The 18,618-nt window shown below is 51.1% G+C and overlaps 2 protein-coding genes across 3 annotated transcripts in view; both read left to right on the top strand.

The window, feature by feature from the left end:
• Nucleotides 1-4,640: 4,640 nt before the first annotated feature.
• On the top strand, nucleotides 4,641-14,718 carry PTGES2 (prostaglandin E synthase 2). The gene is made up of 7 exons (XM_078622798.1): nucleotides 4,641-4,997; nucleotides 6,900-7,112; nucleotides 9,307-9,362; nucleotides 10,509-10,670; nucleotides 11,242-11,442; nucleotides 12,704-12,821; nucleotides 13,499-14,718. Exons 1-7 carry the CDS (start codon nucleotides 4,677-4,679, stop codon nucleotides 13,625-13,627), a joined length of 1,200 nt encoding a protein of 399 aa, XP_078478924.1. The 5' UTR covers nucleotides 4,641-4,676; the 3' UTR covers nucleotides 13,628-14,718.
• A 1,665-nt stretch (nucleotides 14,719-16,383) lies between these two features.
• ODF2 (outer dense fiber of sperm tails 2) overlaps nucleotides 16,384-18,618 on the top strand; it is a 30,177-nt gene continuing 27,942 nt past the window's right edge. Inside the window, exon 1 of one of the 2 annotated variants that reach the window (XM_078622807.1) lies at nucleotides 16,384-16,978. Coding sequence is in view for 1 of the 2 variants with exons in the window: in XM_078622806.1 (XP_078478932.1) it covers nucleotides 16,891-16,992 (102 nt within the window). In the remaining variant the exon portion in view is untranslated. Of the gene's footprint in view, nucleotides 16,993-18,618 lie in introns of both variants that reach the window. The other variant, XM_078622806.1, reaches the window with a different exon arrangement.

Here is an 18,618-nt window from a genome sequence, read left to right as displayed (position 1 = left end):
TTCCATCTGTGAAGGATGTCGTTCCTGACTTACAGTATCCTGGAGTCTACAAATTGAGTTGCATTTGTGGTGATTGCTACATTGGAGAAACAAAACGTCATGTTGCTGATCGTGTCCGCGAGCACAAGTCAGATCTGAAACACGGCAGAACTGATTCTTCGGCCGTTGCCGATCATTGCTACAACTCGGCGGGCTCTCATGAAATTGTCTTTTCCGAGACCAAGGTTCTCTGCAAGCCTCCTGGCTACCATCAAAGGTTTGTACACGAAGCCATACAAATATACAAACACAGACATAATTTCAACCGTGATGATGGGTACAAACTCAGTAATCACTGGAAAGATGTTATTAACCACGCAAAAAAGACTTAATTACACTTTTTGGACCATCTTATCTGACAGGCACTATTTTAATTTACTTCACCGAGTGTTAACATCCCCTGTTATTTTTAATAGTACTCTCTTCATTGTTCAGCCAGCATTGGTATAAACATGGGCATTTTCGTTCCTTTGTTCTATCATGTGTATCAGACCTCCCCTCCCCCCTCTCTGTCCATTGTGTTGGCGTGTGCAGCAGCCGCGTCCAAGCCGTCGCCAACTTTTTTGTTGGCTCCCTCCCCCTCCCACCCCCCCTCCCTCCCGATACGTTCCATTCATTGGCTACCACATTCTGATGAACTCCCCCCCCCTCTCCTCCCCCCTTCAACTTGCTTATAAGGGTTTACATCTTGAATCATTGCCCCACTTGATGCAGCTAATCTGGCTGTGACGGTCCCACCTGATGACGGAGACTTGTGTTGCCTCCGAAACGTCGTGAATTTTATTTTTGTTTTGTTTTATTTTACTTTCATTACTTTTAATGTTTTACCTACGTGACTTTACCGAAAAAACCTGAGAATATTTCAAAAAGGAGTTGACCTTGTCATTCCTTAGGGGCTGAGGGGTGATCGTGTATGCGTAGGGACCACTTTATTAGATGTCGACAGGGGTCTCGTGGATAGACTGGGCCCCGTCAAAGGAACGTGGAATTTACACCAACTCCGCCACCGACAGAGGTCTGTGTTGCACCGTTGCTGATAACACTGGTCAACACACTTTTTCTGGCATAAGGTATTCCAACGGTTTTAAGGTAATTTTGGGGTGCCGATTCCAAATCTGACATCAGTTTTTGTCTTATCACAATAAAATAAAAATACGACGTTTCGGCCACAACAAGCAATAAAACTGAGGACGGCTGCTTGTGTTGTGGTCGAAACGTGAGAATTTTTATTTTATTATTATTATTTCCTTTCTACGTGACTTTACCGAACGAACCGAGAAAATGCATATATTATCAAAGTGTGTGTTTTTGTTTGTATTTTGACCACAAAGTATTGTGGTCAATGCACACACGATTCCTTGTAAAAAAAGGTTTCAGTTTTATTGCCAGAAAAAACGGGGAAAACCCCCTATTATTATGTTGGTACTGGCAAAGGAGATCTAATGATGGTGGTGCACGATCTGTTACGCAAATTTCTCGTCCCTGCAAGTTGCACGCCCAGCGTTGTCTTGAAGCCACGGTGAGAATGAGACCCAACAGGAACGGCGTGGTGGTGCAAGCGAACGCAAAGAATCAATCTTTGAATCTGTTAGGATCGACGTTGAGAGCGTGATTGGTTGCACCTGAAATCCGACAGTTCCCCTAGTGAAGCTGGCACCGTCTTAACGATTGCCGGTGGAGATCGCGAAAATGTGCCACTGGACGGGAGGTTATATATTTGGGGGGGGGTGGAGGTCTTGGTGATGCCATTGGCCAAGTTTACGCTGTGTGGGGCGTTTAGGGAGGGGGGGTTCCTGCCTTCACTCACAAGGCAAAATTTGGGGTCTAATTTCTTTTTAAAGGGGCTTAATTTAATTGATCACAGTTGCATTTGTTTTCAGTAATCTCTTTAATCTTTTGCTTCATATCACATTTCCAATACGGAAGTTATAAAGAAAGGGAACGGACTATAAGATAAACTAAACTTTGTATATTACCGGGCAAGGCCTACTGAGTGATGTAGCTCTTCGGAAGCGACCTGACTCACGAATTGTAACCCCAACGAAGTGGCGTGGACATGTTTTGCAGCCAAATACTCGAAACGCGTGATTCTAAATGGGGAGAGTAGAGGACACGGAGAAAATTCCACGCGACCACAGAGAGAGACACACGGCAAACTCCAAATATACAGCAGGCGTCGGGGTATGGATCGAACCCATAACCTGTAGACCAAGCGAGGTAGTTAACATCTAGCCACCGTGATGATGATGAGAGAGAGACACGCAAACTCCAAATATACAGCAGCAGGCGTCAGGGTCGAGTTCGAACCCACGACCTCCTGTAGACCAGGCGAGGTAGTTAACATCTTGCCACTTGCTGGGTCTGCGCCGATTGCATTCCAACCTAAATCTGGAATCCAATGAGCTGGGATGGAAACTAAGGGCAATGAATATGGTTGGGTTGGAATGTTAGTGATCTCGTAAGCTTGTGGATTGTCGCGTGACAAGGCAGACTGCTGTGTCTTCGATTAATTAAGCCACGTTTTGTGTACAGGACGCCGCGATGACGAGATGTTAACTACCTCGCCTGGTATGCAGGAGGTCGTGGGTTATATCCCGACCCTGACGCCTGCTGCTGTATATTCGGATTTAACACGTAGGCCTACTAATTGGCTGTCGGGTGATCGCGGGTTTAAGGGGCCGTCCATAAATGACGTCACGCGATTTGGGACGATTTTGACCCCCCCACCCCCCATCGTCACACGGCGTCACAAAAAGTCAGAACCCCTGAAATATGACGTCACAAAGCTCTGCCCCCCCCCCCCCAAAAAATAAAACTATTGTTATTGTAGTGCGTATTTAATGTGGCGCTACACCCTGATGTTGTAGGAGAAAACATTTAATAAAAAGTCTATTTAATTAAGTAGAACGTGTTGTCTATATTTATTTAAAGTTGCGCATTTTGATGTGACGTCACATTTCTCACCCCCCCCCCCCTCGTCACACATCGTCACAAATGTCTGACCCCCCCCCCCCTAGGTGCGTGACGTCATTTATGGACGGCCCCTAACGACACATTTGTATTTACGCGATATAACCCAAATAAATAAATTATTTGGAGTTTGCGTGTCTCTCTCCCCCCGTGGTCGCGTGGATTTTTCTCCGGGTCCTCCGGTCCCCCCCCGACCACCACCACAATTAGAATCAACATCTCGCAACTGCTATAAATTTCCACACGATGATAAGCCGCCAACTTCGTTGAGCTATCATTTGCGATAGACCAGGTCGCTTCTGAAAAAAATGTTATTGCTCAATGGGGCTTTAGCTGGTAAAATAAAAATAAAACACATTCCTGCGGAGGGAGCTGGTAGGAACGTTGGGTTGCTCGGTCAATGGCCAGGGTCAACGGAGGCGTGGTGTATTCCGCAAATATGGCCGACTGTGAGGGCGGGCACAAGCCGGCGTGAGTAGGTTACACGTTGAGTTTTATATGGGCACCACGGGGTGACCAGCCCCTCCCCACCCAGCCCCACCCTTCCCTCCCCACCCAGCCCCTCCCTGCACGACGGACGGACGGACACAATAATCTCCTGTGGGCTGGTGTAACCAGGAGGTTCCTACCAGTATAAACACCCCTATTATGGATGATATTGGTCGCGAAAGCCGACGTGTTAAACTCAATAATCGACTTACTTTGTTTTCATCAAACACCTACGTATTTATTAACATTAGAAAATATTTTTATAACCATCCAGAACCAACGGGGTTGCAAGCCTGCAAGTGAAAGGCTAAGAACCATCACTAATAAAATAATAAAAATAAAATATAATAAAATAATGCTCACGACGTTTCGGCCACAACGCAAGCAGCCGTCCTCAGGTGAAGACCAGGTCTGTCGGGGAGACAGCGTCTGAATGAAACACCACCAGGCTTGGTCTTCACCTGAGGACGGCTGCTTGCGTTGTGGCCAAAACGTCGTGAGAATTATTTTATTATGTTTTATTTTTATTATTTTATTATTTCCCTTCTACGTGACTTTACCGAAAGAACCAAGAAGATGAATCCCTGCAGTCACGAAAGCCTTAAATCGAAATTTAAACCCCACTGTTTTAAATCGTTTTAGCCTCAATCTCGATTTGAAGTTTTGACCTTGTCCACAAAAAGTCAAAGGCCCTCTGAGCTGGCACCGATGACCCAACGACTTTAAACAAATTCTAGATTTGAAGCTTTCGTGACTGCAAGGATTCATATTCTTAGGTTTTTTCGGTAAAGTCACGTAGGTAAAAAATAAAAAATTATAAAAGTAAAATAAAAATAAAATAAAAATCACGACGTTTCGGAGGCAACAGAGAGAATTATTTTATTATGCTTTATTTTTTATTATTTTATTATTTCCATTCTTCGTGACTTTACCGAAACAACCAAGAAGATGAATCCCTGCAGTCACGAAAGCCTTAAATCGAAATTTAAACTCCACTGTTTTAAATCGTTTTAGCCTCAATCTCGATTTGAATTTTTGACCTCGTCCACAAAAAGCCAAAGGCCCTCTGAGCTGGCACCGATGACCCAACGACTTTAAAAAAACAAAACCACGCCCCCCTCGCGTGACGTCACGCGGCTTCCACTTCCTGCTCCTCCTCCAACCCACGTGTTTGACCCATGGCGTCCGCGGCAGTAGTAGCAGCAGCAGCAGCGTCGTTCGCGGCGCGGGGAGCCGCTTTCTCGACGGCTCTCCTCGGCCGAGCGCCGTCGCCTCGTCTCCTCCTCCTGCCCCCGCTCCTCACGCCGCCCTGCCGGGGTCTGGCGCTGAGAGCGACGCTCGGTGGAGGATGGAGCAACGGCGGCGATGGTGCTCGCGGGCATGGAGGATGGGGGGGCAGCCGCGGCTCGGCATGGCTGCTGGGCGCCGCGGGCTCGGCGCTGACGCTGCTCGGAGCGGGCGCCGCGTGGAAGCTGCAGAGCGCCGCGAAGGCCGAGCCGGTACGGGAGGGGGGGGGGGCAGAGTGGGCGGGGGGGGGTGACCCAGCCCTGACCTCTAATCCTAACCTCTAATCCTGACCTTAAGCCTCAGCTGTCTGTTCGGGGTCTGTGAGGCCGACCCCAACACGGGGTCTGTGATCCTGACCCCAACACGGGGTGTGTGATCCTGACCCCAACACGGGTCTGTGATGCTGACCCCAACACGGGGTCTGTGATGCTGACCCCAACACGGGGTCTGTGATGTGACCCCCACACGGGGTCTGTGATCCTGACCCCAACACGGGTCTGTGATCCTGACCCCAACACGGGGTCTGTGATGCTGACCCCAACACGGGGTCTGTGATGTGACCCCCACACGGGGTCTGTGATCCTGACCCCAACACGGGGTCTGTGACCCTGACCCCAACACGACACCGGCAATCCTGACCCCAACACGGGATCTGTGATGTGACCCCCACACGGGGTCTGTGATCCTGACCCCAACACGGGGTCTGTGACCCTGACCCCAACACGACACCGGCAATCCTGACCCCAACACGGGGTCTGTGATGTGACCCCCACACGGGGTCTGTGATCCTGACCCCCACTACTGGGTCAAACCCATGCCACGACTATAAAGTTGGGTCCAGCCCTAAGCCGTTGACCAACACAGGAAGGCAAACCCTCTTAGCCAGACGTGCGTAGTCTGTGAACTGGTTGGACCTGGTCTCTAACCCTAATTGGTAAAGATGGGGTGGAACTGCATATGGAGGAGACCCTTAAGCTTGACCCTAAACCCGGGGTCAAACCCTTAACATTCACTCGGCGTTAATCTTGGACCCTATGCAAGGTTCATACTCTAACCCTGACCTTAGCATGCACTCTGGATCAGTGTGTGTGAGGTCCGTGTGGGGAGCAGTGGTGCAGCGGTTAGCGCGGTTGCGCTACGAGCCCGGTGGCCCGAGATTGATTCCCGCTCGCTGCCAACACCGGTGACGATTATCTGAAAGGGTCTGGGGCCTCCCCTAGGTAGACTCGGCCTAAAACGAGTACCTGGTGCGGTGTGTCAACATTGCCACTCGGCGAGATACAATGGCGTCCGGGGCGTGGTTCTGGCCACCGGCCCCATGTGTCATGCCGGCCTTCATAGGTGCCACTCGCTAAAAAACACTTGCCCCAACAGTCTGTTAAGGCTATACGGGTGGTCTTTGTATATATAGATGTGTGTACGTGTGTGTTTGTACGTGTGCAGCAAGTTGGCACAGTAGGGGGGATACATCTGCCAGTCGTCTCGGCCAACCCACGGCACCTGGGTCTGTTCCATGACCTCTCAACGAGCCTTCAACACTTCACGTGGCCTCAAAGTGCACCTGGCCTGGCACAGGCGCCATGGTGACGTCACCGCCACTTAGTGGCGAATGTCGGATGTATTGGAGTGTGGTGCTGGCCACCCGCCCTGCGTCATGCGGGCCTTCATCGCAGAGGTCGCAACCGGGTACCCGATACCCGTACCCTACCCGATACCCGGCTACCCGTACCCGGCCGGGTACGGGTAGCCGTTTGCGACCCTGATGCGGCCGAGTACGGGTAGACCGTGAGTCACTGGTGAGCAACTGTTTGTCACTCATTTCCCAACGTCTTGTCTCTTCTCACAATTCAAGTTCCTAGAATCAACCCACCCGCGCCTGCAACGTGGCTTCATCCCAGAGGTCGCAATCAGGTACCCGATACCCGTACCCTACCCGTACCCGGCCGGGTACGGGTAGGGTACGGGTACGGCTGGGTACGGGTACGGGTACCCGTTTGCGACCCTGGTGCGGCCGGGTACGGGTAAGGAATCAAAACCCATTTGCGACCTCTGCTTCATCGGTGCCCCAACAGTCGTGTCACGGGAGGGATCTTCGTCTTTTTTTCGTCTCACAGGAGGAGAGCGAGGCTGCGCCGAGGCTGACCCTGTACCAGTACCAGACGTGCCCGTTCTGCAGCAAGGTGCGCGCCTTCCTGGACTACCACGGCCTGCCCTACCGCCTGGTGGAGGTGAACCCGGTGATGCGTCGTGAGATCGCCTTCTCGTCATACCGCAAGGTTCCCATCGTCATCGTCGCCAACGAAGCCGCTGGCTCCGACAACCCTGTGGTGAGTCTCGTGCACACTGACAAAGGCAATCCCCCCCCCACCCCCTAACGTATAGCCTCAACAGACTGTTGGGGCAAGTGCTGTTGGCGAGTAGCAGCAACCATCAAGGCCGCCACGGCACACGAAGGGGGTGGTAGGTCAGCACTACGCCCAGCCGCCTTTGTCTCCCGAGTGGCGGGGCACTACGGTGGCTAGGAGATGTTAACTACCTCGCCTGGTGTGCAGGAGGTCATGGGTTCGATCCCGACCCTGACACCTGCTGTATATTTGGAGTTTGCGTGTCTCTCTCTCTCATCATCATCACAATGGCTAGGAGATGTTAACTACCTCGCCTGGTGTGCAGGAGGTCATGGGTTCGATCCCGACCCTGACAGCTGCTGCTGTATATTTGGAGTTTGCGTGTCTCTCTCTCTCGTCATCACCACGGTGGCTAGGAGATGTTGACTACCTCGCCTGGTATGCAGGAGGTCATGGGTTCGATACCGACCCTGACGCCTGCTGCTGTATATTTGGAGTTTGCGTGTCTCTCTCTCTCATCATCATCATCACGGTGGCTAGGATATGTTACCTACCTCGCCTGGTATGCAGGAGGTCATGGGTTCGATCCCGACCCTAACACCTGCTGTATATTTTGAGTTTGCGTGTCTCTCTCTCCCCGTGGTCGTGTGGATTTTATGCGGGTCCTCTGGTTTTTCCCTCCACATTCGGAATCAACATCGTACGTTTAGGGTATTTAGCTGCTATGCATGTTCACGCGACGATGATGATGATAAGCCACTTTGTTGAGCTATCATTTGCGATGGCCAGGTTGCTCCTGTGACTCATGCAGCCAGCTATGGCTGCAGGGTTTGGTGGTACATGTTGTTTATTGTGAAAGTTCGGTCACAGTTCCTATGATCACTGCTGTTACATTGCTTTTGGCTTTATTTTGGTGATTTCGAAAAGTTTTTTGGTTTGGCCATGTTTGTTTGTTGTAGTACGGAGTTAGAATGATTGCTTTAATCTAAGTTGTCTTGTGGTTGTTGTTGTTGTTTGACTTGCATCCCACTGAGATTTTTGCACACAGCGTTGATGTACGGTGATTTTTTTCTGGAAGACTTTGCAGTTTTTTCCTGGATTTTTCTATTTGCGCGTAATCACTTTAAGATGTTTTTTGTTTGTTGTGGTTGCACCCGATTCAAGAGCCGAATGGCTCACAGGGCTACACTAAATAAATGAAACTGAAAATGAAAACTGTGTTGGGACGTGCACCATCTGTGTTGGACCAGCTTTGTTGGGATGTGCACCGGCTGTGTTAGGACGTGCACCAGCTGTGTTGCACCAGCTGTGTTGGGACGTGCACCAGCTGTGTTGCACCAGCTGTGTTGGACGTGCACTGGCTGTGTTGGTTCCTGCACCAGCTGTGTTGGGATGTGCACCGGCTGTTGGATCCTGCACCAGTTGTGTTGGTTCCTGCACCAGCTGTGTTGGTTCCTGCACCAGCTGTGTTGGACGTGCACCAGCTGTGTTGGTTCCAGCACCAGCTGTGTTGGACGTGCACCAGCTGTGTTGGTTCCTGCACCAGCTGTGTTGGACGTGCACCAGCTGTGTTGGTTCCTGCACCAGCTGTGTTGGATGTGCACCGGCTGTGTTGGTTCCTGCACCAGCTGTGTTGGACGTGCACCAGCTGTGTTGGTTCCTGCACCAGCTGTGTTGGTTCCTGCACCAGCTGTGTTGGACGTGCACCGGCTGTGTTGGTTCCTGCACCAGCTGTGTTGGTTCCTGCACCAGCTGTGTTGGATGTGCACCGGCTGTGTTGGTTCCTGCACCAGCTGTGTTGGACGTGCACCGGCTGTGTTGGTTCCTGCACCAGCTGTGTTGGTTCCTGCACCAGCTGTGTTGGACGTGCACCGGCTGTGTTGGTTCCTGCACCAGCTGTGTTGGTTCCTGCACCAGCTGTGTTGGACGTGCACCAGCTGTGTTGGTTCCTGCACCAGCTGTGTTGGTTCCTGCACCAGCTGTGTTGGACGTGCACCGGCTGTGTTGGTTCCTGCACCAGCTGTGTTGGTTCCTGCACCAGCTGTGTTGGACGTGCACCAGCTGTTTTGGTTCCTGCACCAGCTGTGTTGTACGTGCACCAGCTGTGTTAGTAGGCGGCTGCTGTGTGAGTGAGCGATGGGCCTGTGATTACATTGTTCGGCGGTTCTCCCCACAGCAACTCAACGACTCCTCGTACATCATCAGCATCCTCAAGACCCTCCTGATCTCCAAGTGAGCAACCAACCCCAAGTCGCACGACACAACGTTCGCCCCAACCATTAAACCCCAACCTCTAACACTAACCGTAGCCATAATCCAAGCCCCAGCACTAACCATTACCCCTGTCTTTAACATTGATGATAAATAATTCATATGGCCATTGAAGAGCAACCACCTCAATCGCTAACTTTTTCCTGTACCACTGATCCTTAACACAAACAGCAACTCATAACACCAAGTATAGTAGTAGGTTTTTACCCTTTCAACTGGTACAAAAACTGACACCTTTATACAAGGGATCATGTTTGCAATAACCACAAGCAGTCAAAATGCAAACAAAAAGAAACAACTCTGATAATGATAATGATATGCACTGTCCTTGAAGTTGATTGGTCCACACCCGAGACGGCTTTCTTTAGAGCCTAGTCTCCACTGGTGTTGGACCAGATAACGCCAAAAGGTGTACAACTCAAAAACAGCGCACTATCAGAGTATTGAGAGCTCGGGGTAAGCATTTACACTATGAGACATCCTTTACCAGTAATCATAACACCAACCCAGAACACTGACAATAACGCAAACACACCAAAGCTAACCGTAATGCTCACAACAACACAAACAATACTAAACCACCACCACCACGAACCATTACACTAAGCTGTAATGGTAAACCCCAACACTAACTCACAGCACTAAAACCAAGACTTACCACTAACCGTCAACACTAGCATCAGCTCCTAACACTAACACAAGCAACGTCAACCAAAAATACTAAACCCCAACCATGATACCAACCACGAAGCCTTGACACTAACTGCTAAGCCCAAGCACTAGCACCAGCTCTTAACAATAGCCCTTCGCCCCAGTCATAAGCCCTAGGTCTTAGGCCCAAGGCCCTAGCCTTTAGGCCCTAGGCCTTAGGCCCCAGCCTCCAGACCTTAGGCCCAAGGTCCTAAGTCCTAGCTGCTTCTAGCCCCTAAATCCTAGGACCTAGGCCTTAGGCCCCAGCCCTAGTCTCTGTGTCGTAGGCCCCAACCTCTTCACTCCTAAGCCCTAGCCCTAGGCCCCATCCCCTATGTCCTAGGCCTTAAACCCCAATCCCTAGGCCCTAAGCCTTAGGCCTTTTGTTGTAGCCGTAATCTGTGGCGTTGGTTGCAGGGGCAGCAGCCGGGGCCTGGAGGAGGTGCTGACACTGTACCCGGAGGTGCGTCACGAGGACGAGCGGGGCAAGGAGGTGGTGGAGCACGGCAACAAGTACTGGGTGATGCTGCCTGAGGGGGTGGATGTCACGCAGTTTTACGCCAGCGAGAAGGCCCGCCAGTGAGACTCCACCGCCGAGCGACTCGCTAGCCGACTCGCTCGCTCACACACACACAGTGCGCTTCGCAAACCAGCGGGTCGGCCACCCCCCTGTCGTTCTTCTACTAGCGCTGCTGCTGCTGCTGCTACCACAGTGGTTACCGTTGCCCGTGAACTTCGCTCATTGATTCCTCCACGCGTGTTGACGCCTCGGCAATGCCAGGAACTGATTGCTTAATTTCCATCTTACGCAGTGCTCAGCCACCGTCTCTGCAGGTCAAGAGCAACGCACCCACTCCACTCGCCCAACGAACCACGGCCAACGCCAGTGACGATTATATCTGACCCGGTGCTGGGCCTCTCCTAGGTCGACCCAGCCTGAAAATTAGTACCCGGCCCTGTATGTAAACATCAGTACCGGGGAGACAAAGGCGGCCGGGCTTGGTGCTGACACACCAACCCTCGTCATAGGTGTGCGCCGTTCCGGCCACTCGCCACAACGACAGCGCACTTGGCTTGAAGGCTACACGGGTGACCTTTGTGTCTATTTTGCCACCCCCCCCCACTTCCCCACCGTGTGCGCGAGGAGCAGGGAGGAGACGAAGTGGCGGCGCTGGGCGGACGACCACCTCGTCCACCTCATCTCGCCCAACGTGTACCGCTCGCCGGGCGAGGCGCTGGCGTCGTTCGACTACATTGTGCGCGTGGGGAAGTTTGGCTCCGTGGAGGGCGCCTTCGCCAAGTACTTCGGCGCCGCCGCGATGTTCCTCGTCAGCAAGCGGCTCAAGCGCAAGTGAGTGGGCCCCCCCCCCCCGCACGCAGACGACCAACATCTCAGATTGGCGCGATTGCTCAATGCACAGACGTACATACTGGCCATAGACTCAACACTGCCCATAGACTCAACACTGCCCATAGACTCAACACTGCCCATAGACTCAACACTGCCCATAGACTCAACACTGCCCATAGACTCAACACTACCCATAGACTCAACACTGCCCATAGACTAACACTACCCATAGACTCAACACTGCCAATAGACTCAACACTACCCATAGACTCAACACTACCCATAGACTCAACACTACCCATAGACTCAACACTGCCCATAGACTAACACTACCCATAGATTCAACACTACCCATAGACTAACACTACCCATAGACTCAACACTACCCATAGACTCAACACTACCCATAGATTCAACACTACCCATAGATTCAACACTACCCATAGACTTAACACTGCCCATAGACTCAACACTACCCATAGACTCAACACTACCCATAGACTCAACACTACCCATAGATTCAACACTACCCATAGATTCAACACTACCCATAGACTCAACACTACCCATAGATTCAACACTACCCATAGACTCAACACTACCCATAGACTCAGCACTACCCATAGACTCAACACTACCCATAGACTCAACACTACCCATAGACTCAACACTGCCCATAGACTCAACACTACCCATAGACTCAACACTGCCCATAGACTCAACACTACCCATAGACTCAACACTACCCATAGACTCAACACTGCCCATAGACTCAACACTGCCCATAGACTCAACACTGCCCATAGACTCAACACTGCCCATAGACTCAACACTGCCCATAGACTCAACACTACCCATAGACTCAACACTACCCATAGACTCAACACTGCCCATAGACTCAACACTGCCCATAGACTCAACACTGCCCATAGACTCAACACTGCCCATAGACTCAACACTGCCCATAGACTCAACACTGCCCGTAGTCTCAACACTAAACACACGCGCAAGAGGGAGGGAGCCCTTAAATCACGGAAGGAGGGAGTTGGAAAAGGCCGAGGAGTGGTTGAAGCCGAAGAACACATCAACACCACGCGGAGAGAGCGCGCGGGTCGGGGTGTCAAACCCAGCGGCTTCACGCTGTGAGGCGCGATGGTGACCTCTGCTCCGCCGGAACCGCTGGCGCCACCCCTACCCCCTCCACCCCCTCCACCCCCCGCTCCCACCGCTCCCACCGCTCTCACCCCACGGTGCGTTGCAGGCACCACATGCAGGACGACGTGCGCCAGGACTTGTACCAGGCCGCCAATGAGTGGGTGCGCGCCCTGGGGAAGGAGCGCCCCTTCATGGGTGGACAGAGCCCCAACCTCGCCGACCTGGTCAGCGGCACCCATCCCCCTTCCCCAAGCCTGCGCCTCGCACCCTCATCCCATACTGAGCCTCGGTCTAAAGCCCAACTTCAACAATACCTTCTTGGTTCTTTCAGTAAAGTCACGTAGAAGGGAAATAATAAAAATGATAATTAGATGCTTTTATTATATTATTTTATTATGTTTTATTTTTATTATTACCCTTCTACGTGCCTTTACCGAAAGAACCAAGAAGATGAATCCTTGGAGTCACGAAAGCTTTAAATCGAAATTCAACAACACCGTCATAAACCCAGCCTGGCCCTCACGCCCCATCCTACTCCGAGCCTCGGTCTAAAGCCCAACTTCAACAAAACCGTCATGAACCCGGCCTGTGCTTCATCGTAAACCCAACATGAACTCAATCCTAAACCTCGGCTTAAACCTAATCCTAAACCAAGCCGAAGCCCCAACCTAAAGCAATCATAAACCCACCCTAAACAGCAGCGTACACCCTTCCTGACACATCCTAAACATCTCCTAAACCCATTCTAAACCTACACTAGACTTATCTTGTGCATCTCCCCCATTTATGCTTCTGCATCTCCATGTGTCTCATGTATCCCCGTATGTCCCCGTGCGTCCCCGTCCATCCCTGTACTTCCCCGTGCGTCCCCGTCCATCCCCGTGCGATGCCCCGGCTCCAGGCCGTGTTCGGCGTTCTGCGCGTCATGGAGGGCCTGCAGGCGTTTGACGACGTCATGGCCAACACGAAGCTGGGGCCGTGGTACGAGCGCACGCAGCAGGCCATCGGACAGCAGCGGGGACGCGCGTGACGCACGTGACGCGCGGCGCCCCACGCCGCTGCCGTCTGCAATCCAAGAGCCGCTCGCCTCCACAGCCTCGATCCCGAGCACGCGCGAGATAGCTCGTTTACCCTTTCCCATTCCGGTGACGTACGTACGCGTACGTCAACGAAACGGTACCGGAAGAAAAGCTAAAATAAAATAACTTGATAGGTACCGAGGCTCCCGCAAGGCCACGCCGGGAAGAGGCGTGTGGCACATTTTGGCGCCAGCTGTTGTAGAGTGCGGCGGTCGTGTCGCTACGGTTCTCTGCGGCGGTGAGTGCAACGGCGCTACACCTAAATTTTGATTTAAAGCTTTCGTGACTGCGTCTGAATGACACGCTGTCTTTCCGACAGCCCTGTTCTTCACCTGAGGACGGCTGCTTGCGTTGTGGCCGAAACTTCGTGAGAATTGTATTTTGTTATGTTTTAATTTTATTATTTCCCTTCTACGTGACTTTACCGAAAGAACCAAGACGGCGCTACGCCTCTCTAAATAAAATTAACGCCGAACCACTCGTGCGTTCCGAGATTCTCAGGTGAACGGGAAAAGGGTTCGGATAAAAGCCGCCGCTGCGAGGGCGGCCGGAGTGTCGCGTGACGATGTTCTATAGCTCTGTGACGAGATCAGCCAAGGAATTGTGGTTCATTTGCAGCAAACACTTTGTGTGTAACTAGCGCGACCTTATAACGACGCCGCTGTATTCGTTCGGCAAGCAGAAGCCAATGCGGCTCGGCAAGCACCGGACGGACACGATCGGGCCTTTCTCTCAACCCCGTGTGGGCAGCAGGAAGGGCTGCCCATCGCTCAACTGCCACCCACGTTTGCACCAACATTTTTAGACTTGCCTAAACATTTTGAACGGGTGGTGGCGTGCACTCCACCAGTCAAATGCTAATGCTTCAAGGCAGCCCACGGAGGTTGCGTGAAGCCCGGCACGCGTGCGGCGGTAGTGACGGTTTTCCGCGCATGCCGGCCGTGTTGTGACCGGGTGTGCCTGGGGGGGCAGCCCCTGTCGTTGTCGCTTGTAGACGCGGCCTGCAGACTCGTTCGCTAAATAAAGTGATACGGAGACTTTACCGACCGATTACGAGTGTTCGTTTGTGACCACGATGAGGAGGGGAGGGAAAGGTCCATCCGCCAGGTGCGATGGGAGAACGTTGGGAGGGAAGAGGGTGAATGTTGAGTTAGAGGTTGGGTAAGTTTGTCGGTGTACGTATGTTCAACTTCTTCCCCACCATACGTAGACAACCATGCTAATCGGAGGCGCGGGGGGAAGGACAATAAACTAAAGACAAGTGAGTGGTACTGGTAGGAACCTCCTGGTTACACCAGCCCACAGGGGATTTATGTGTCCGTCCGTCCGTCGTGCAGGGAGGGGCTGGGTGGGGAGGGTGGGGGGGGAGGGACTGGGTGTGGAGGGGCGGGGCTGGGTGGGGAGAAACTGGGTGGGGATGGGAGAAACTGGGTGTGGAGGGGCTGGGTGGGGAGGGTGGGGCTGGGTGGGGTGGGGCGGGGTGGGGAGGGGCTGGGTGGGGAGGGGCTGGGTGGGGCTGGGTGGGGAGGGGCTGGGTGGGGTGGGGAGGGGCTGGTCACCCCGTGGTGCCCATATAAAACTCAACGTGTAACCTACTCACGCCGGCTTGTGCCCGCCCTCACAGTCGGGCATATTTGCGGAATACACCACGCCGCCGTTGACCCTGGCCATTGACCGAGCAACCCAACGTTCCTATCAGCTCCCTCCGCACGAATGTGTTTAAATGCGTGAGCGGATGAGCGAATGAGGGATTTTATTATGATTTCTGCAGTGTTCAGTGCGAGTGTTTTCCGGGCACTCCAAGTTGACACAACGCTCTTGACACGGCAATTGATCACGGAACGGATTAAACGCAAAACATCGTTACGATAATTGGCCACATGAAGTCAAAATCGCAATGAATTAGTGCATTTTTGTCGACTCCGTCCCACCACGGATTGGCAAAGGGCTGTAAATATATAAGTTGAGGCTTTCATTGACCCCAAATCAGAATCCTATGAGCTGTAAAGCCCTTTTTGACACGCGTCCAGCCATCAACAAACAGCTCATTACAAATGCGACCACCACCAACTGCACTTGATACTGTGGTGCCACGCACGTGATGATGTTCATATCTATCTCCACTTAATAATATCGAATAAAAAGTGTTATGTTTAATGTGGAGAGTGCGGATATACAAAGGGCACATTATCTGCTTATCGATAATTGAATGTTAATGTGACATTGCTGCTGATCTGTGGTGTTGTCTTGCTGTGGTCTGGGACTGTTGTTGTTTTTGTTGTGTGTGTGTGTTGTAATAGGTTTTTACCCTTTCAACTGGTACAAAAACTGACACCTTTATACAAGGGATCATGTTTTCAGTAACCACAACACAAGCAGAGTTGATACACTGATAATCTTATCAGAGTTGTTTATTTTTGTTTGCATTTTGACTGCTTGTGTTGTGGTTATTGCAAACATGATCCCTTGTATAAAGGTGTCAGTTTTTGTACCAGTTGAAAGGGTAAAAACCTATTACTATATTTTGTCACTGGTAAAGGAGGTCTCATAATGTGTGTGTGTTGTTTGTTGTTTATAACTCGCCCTGACCCCAGGAATCCATACTCTTTGGTTCTTTCGGTAAAGTCACGTGGGTAGAAAATAAAATATAACAAATCACGACGTGTCGATTGCAACACAAGCAATCATCATCAGGTGTGACAACCACAGACCACTTCAGCAATTCTTTCTTGCTGTGGTTGTCACACCCGATGAAGATTGCTTGTGTTGCAATCGAAACGTCGTGATTTGTTTTATTTTATTTCTAACTACGTGACTTTACCGAAAGAACCAAAGAGTATGACATTGTTACGAGTATCGACACATGCGTTGAGCTTTATTTTATTGTTATGGGATAAATTAATTTTCTGAGGGGAGCTGCGGGTAAAAGTGTTTTGTTAAATGCCGCTGTAAATTCCCGCCAAGAGGCCGCGCGGCTGTCACTATGGCAACGCGCGTCGTTGCTCCTGGCAACGCGCGTCCCCCCCCCCACCTCTTCAACCGTCTCCACGGCAACGTTGTCAGTTGGGCGGGCGCGGGGGGAGGGGCTCGACTCCAGCTGATCGCAACGGGACACGGCCGCCGGGAATATTCAACCAATCAGCGGCCGAGCTCGAGCCAACGTTGAGTTTGAATTGACCAATGGGAGCGGCGCAAGGAGGGCTCGGCCGTGCCGATGTTTTGGAGGCCGCGAGACGGCGGCGGCGGCGTTGACGCAGCGGGCGGACGGCGCGCGACACATCATCATCACCACCACCACCGGGGTCGGTTAAATACGGTACCAGTTTGTGGCGGTCGGTGATGTTGTTTTGGCTGTTGCGTGGGATGTACCGTCGTGGAAGTTGCAACTGCCGCGTTGTGGATTGTAATTGTTCGAAGCGCAGCGCCTGCAATGTCTCGCTTCCGCTACTGCTGATGGAAGAGCGGCGGGGTGAGGGAGGGAAACGAAGACTCCGATTTGTAAACACAACGTTCTGGGGTGTTTGTTGCGGTGTGGTAATCATCGTCGTCGTCTTCATCAACATCATCGCGGTCTCGTCAGCACCACCACTATCATTAGTATCGGCCTCATCAAAAGCAATCGTTAAATCAGTTGCTGAAAAGGGCTTCCAGCATGCGAAGCGAAACGTCGGACATCATTTCGAAATCGTGTCAGGTTGCTATCATCATTTCTGCATCATCAGCAGCAGCACAATCTGTCGTCATAACCATCGGTGGATACAAATCGATGCAGTGAGCTCCTTTGTTGTTACTGTACAGGATGGTCCAGATGTCTTGCGATTTCACAATATTAACCGACCCCATAAACGTGTACCCTTTTTTCAATAAGCCTTTAAAATATATTTTTAGATTTAAAGCTTTCGTGACTGCAGGGATTCATATTCTTGGTTCTTTCGGTAAAGTCACGTAGAAGGGTAATAATAAAATAATACAAATATAAAACAATAACAATTCTCACGACGTTTCGATTGCAACACAAGCAAGCATCATCAGGTGTGAAATCCACAGCAAGAAAATTTGAAAAAATAAATATACAAAGTTTTTTGAGGAATCAATTGGGTGATGTGGAGGATGTGTCTGTGTGTATATATACTCTTAGTTCTTTCGGTAAAGTCACGTAGGTAAAAAATGAAATTAAAATTAACAAAAAAAATCACGACGTTTCGGAGGCAACACAAGCTTCCGTCTTCAGGTGAAACTGTGTGTGGGGGGGGGTCACAAGACATCTAGACCACTACAGTGCCGTGGTTATTCAGATAGATAGAAGCTGGCTTCACGTTGCTGGGGGATATGTTATTTTTATTGCAGCTTGAAGGTGGCTAGAGACGCGTTGCCATGGGGGTCACCCCCAGTCTGAGAAGTGCTTATCATGGGAAACCTTCTGTTTTTTCCAGTATCCAAAGGGCGATGAAAAATAAGAATAGGTTAAATTTTTATTTAAAGCTTTCGTGATTGCAGAGATTCATATTCTTGGTTCTTTCGGTAAAGTCACGTAGAAGGGAAATAATAAAATAATACAAATATCAAACAATAAAATTTCTCACGACTTTTTTCAAATTGTCTTGCTGTGGATTTCACAGCTGATGACGATTGATTGTGTTGCAGTCGAAACGTCGTGAGAATTTGTATTGTTTTATATTTTTATTATTTTATTATTTCCCTTCTACGTGACTTTACCGAAAGAACCAACACTGGCACACGAGGGGGTGGGTGACCAGCACAACGCCCGGCCGCCTTTGTCTCCCCAGTGCTGATGTTGTTTACACACCGCACCAGGTACTCATTTGAGGCTGAGTCAACTTAGGAGATGCCCATGATCGGTTCAGATAATCGTCACCGGTGTTAGTTGTGAGTGGTTAGCGCATCGCGCTAACCACTGCACCACCGCTCCCCGCAGTAACAG

This window comes from Lampetra planeri, unplaced genomic scaffold (assembly GCF_965212315.1).
Source record: "Lampetra planeri unplaced genomic scaffold, kcLamPlan1.2.h2 scaffold_179, whole genome shotgun sequence".
In the NCBI taxonomy this organism is placed as follows: domain Eukaryota; kingdom Metazoa; phylum Chordata; class Hyperoartia; order Petromyzontiformes; family Petromyzontidae; genus Lampetra; species Lampetra planeri.
This window is presented reverse-complemented; position numbering and strand designations above follow the sequence as displayed.

Excerpts from the sequence above, each read along its gene's own strand:
- PTGES2 (XM_078622798.1), top strand. The coding sequence starts at position 4,677 with ATGGCGTCCGCGGCAGTAGTAGCAGCAGCAGCAGCGTCGTTCGCGGCG. Across the intron at positions 10,671-11,241 it reads GCCAGCGAGAAGGCCCGCCA|GGAGGAGACGAAGTGGCGGC; the intron begins GTGAGACTCCAC and ends CGCGAGGAGCAG. Across the intron at positions 12,822-13,498 it reads GCCCCAACCTCGCCGACCTG|GCCGTGTTCGGCGTTCTGCG; the intron begins GTCAGCGGCACC and ends CCCCGGCTCCAG.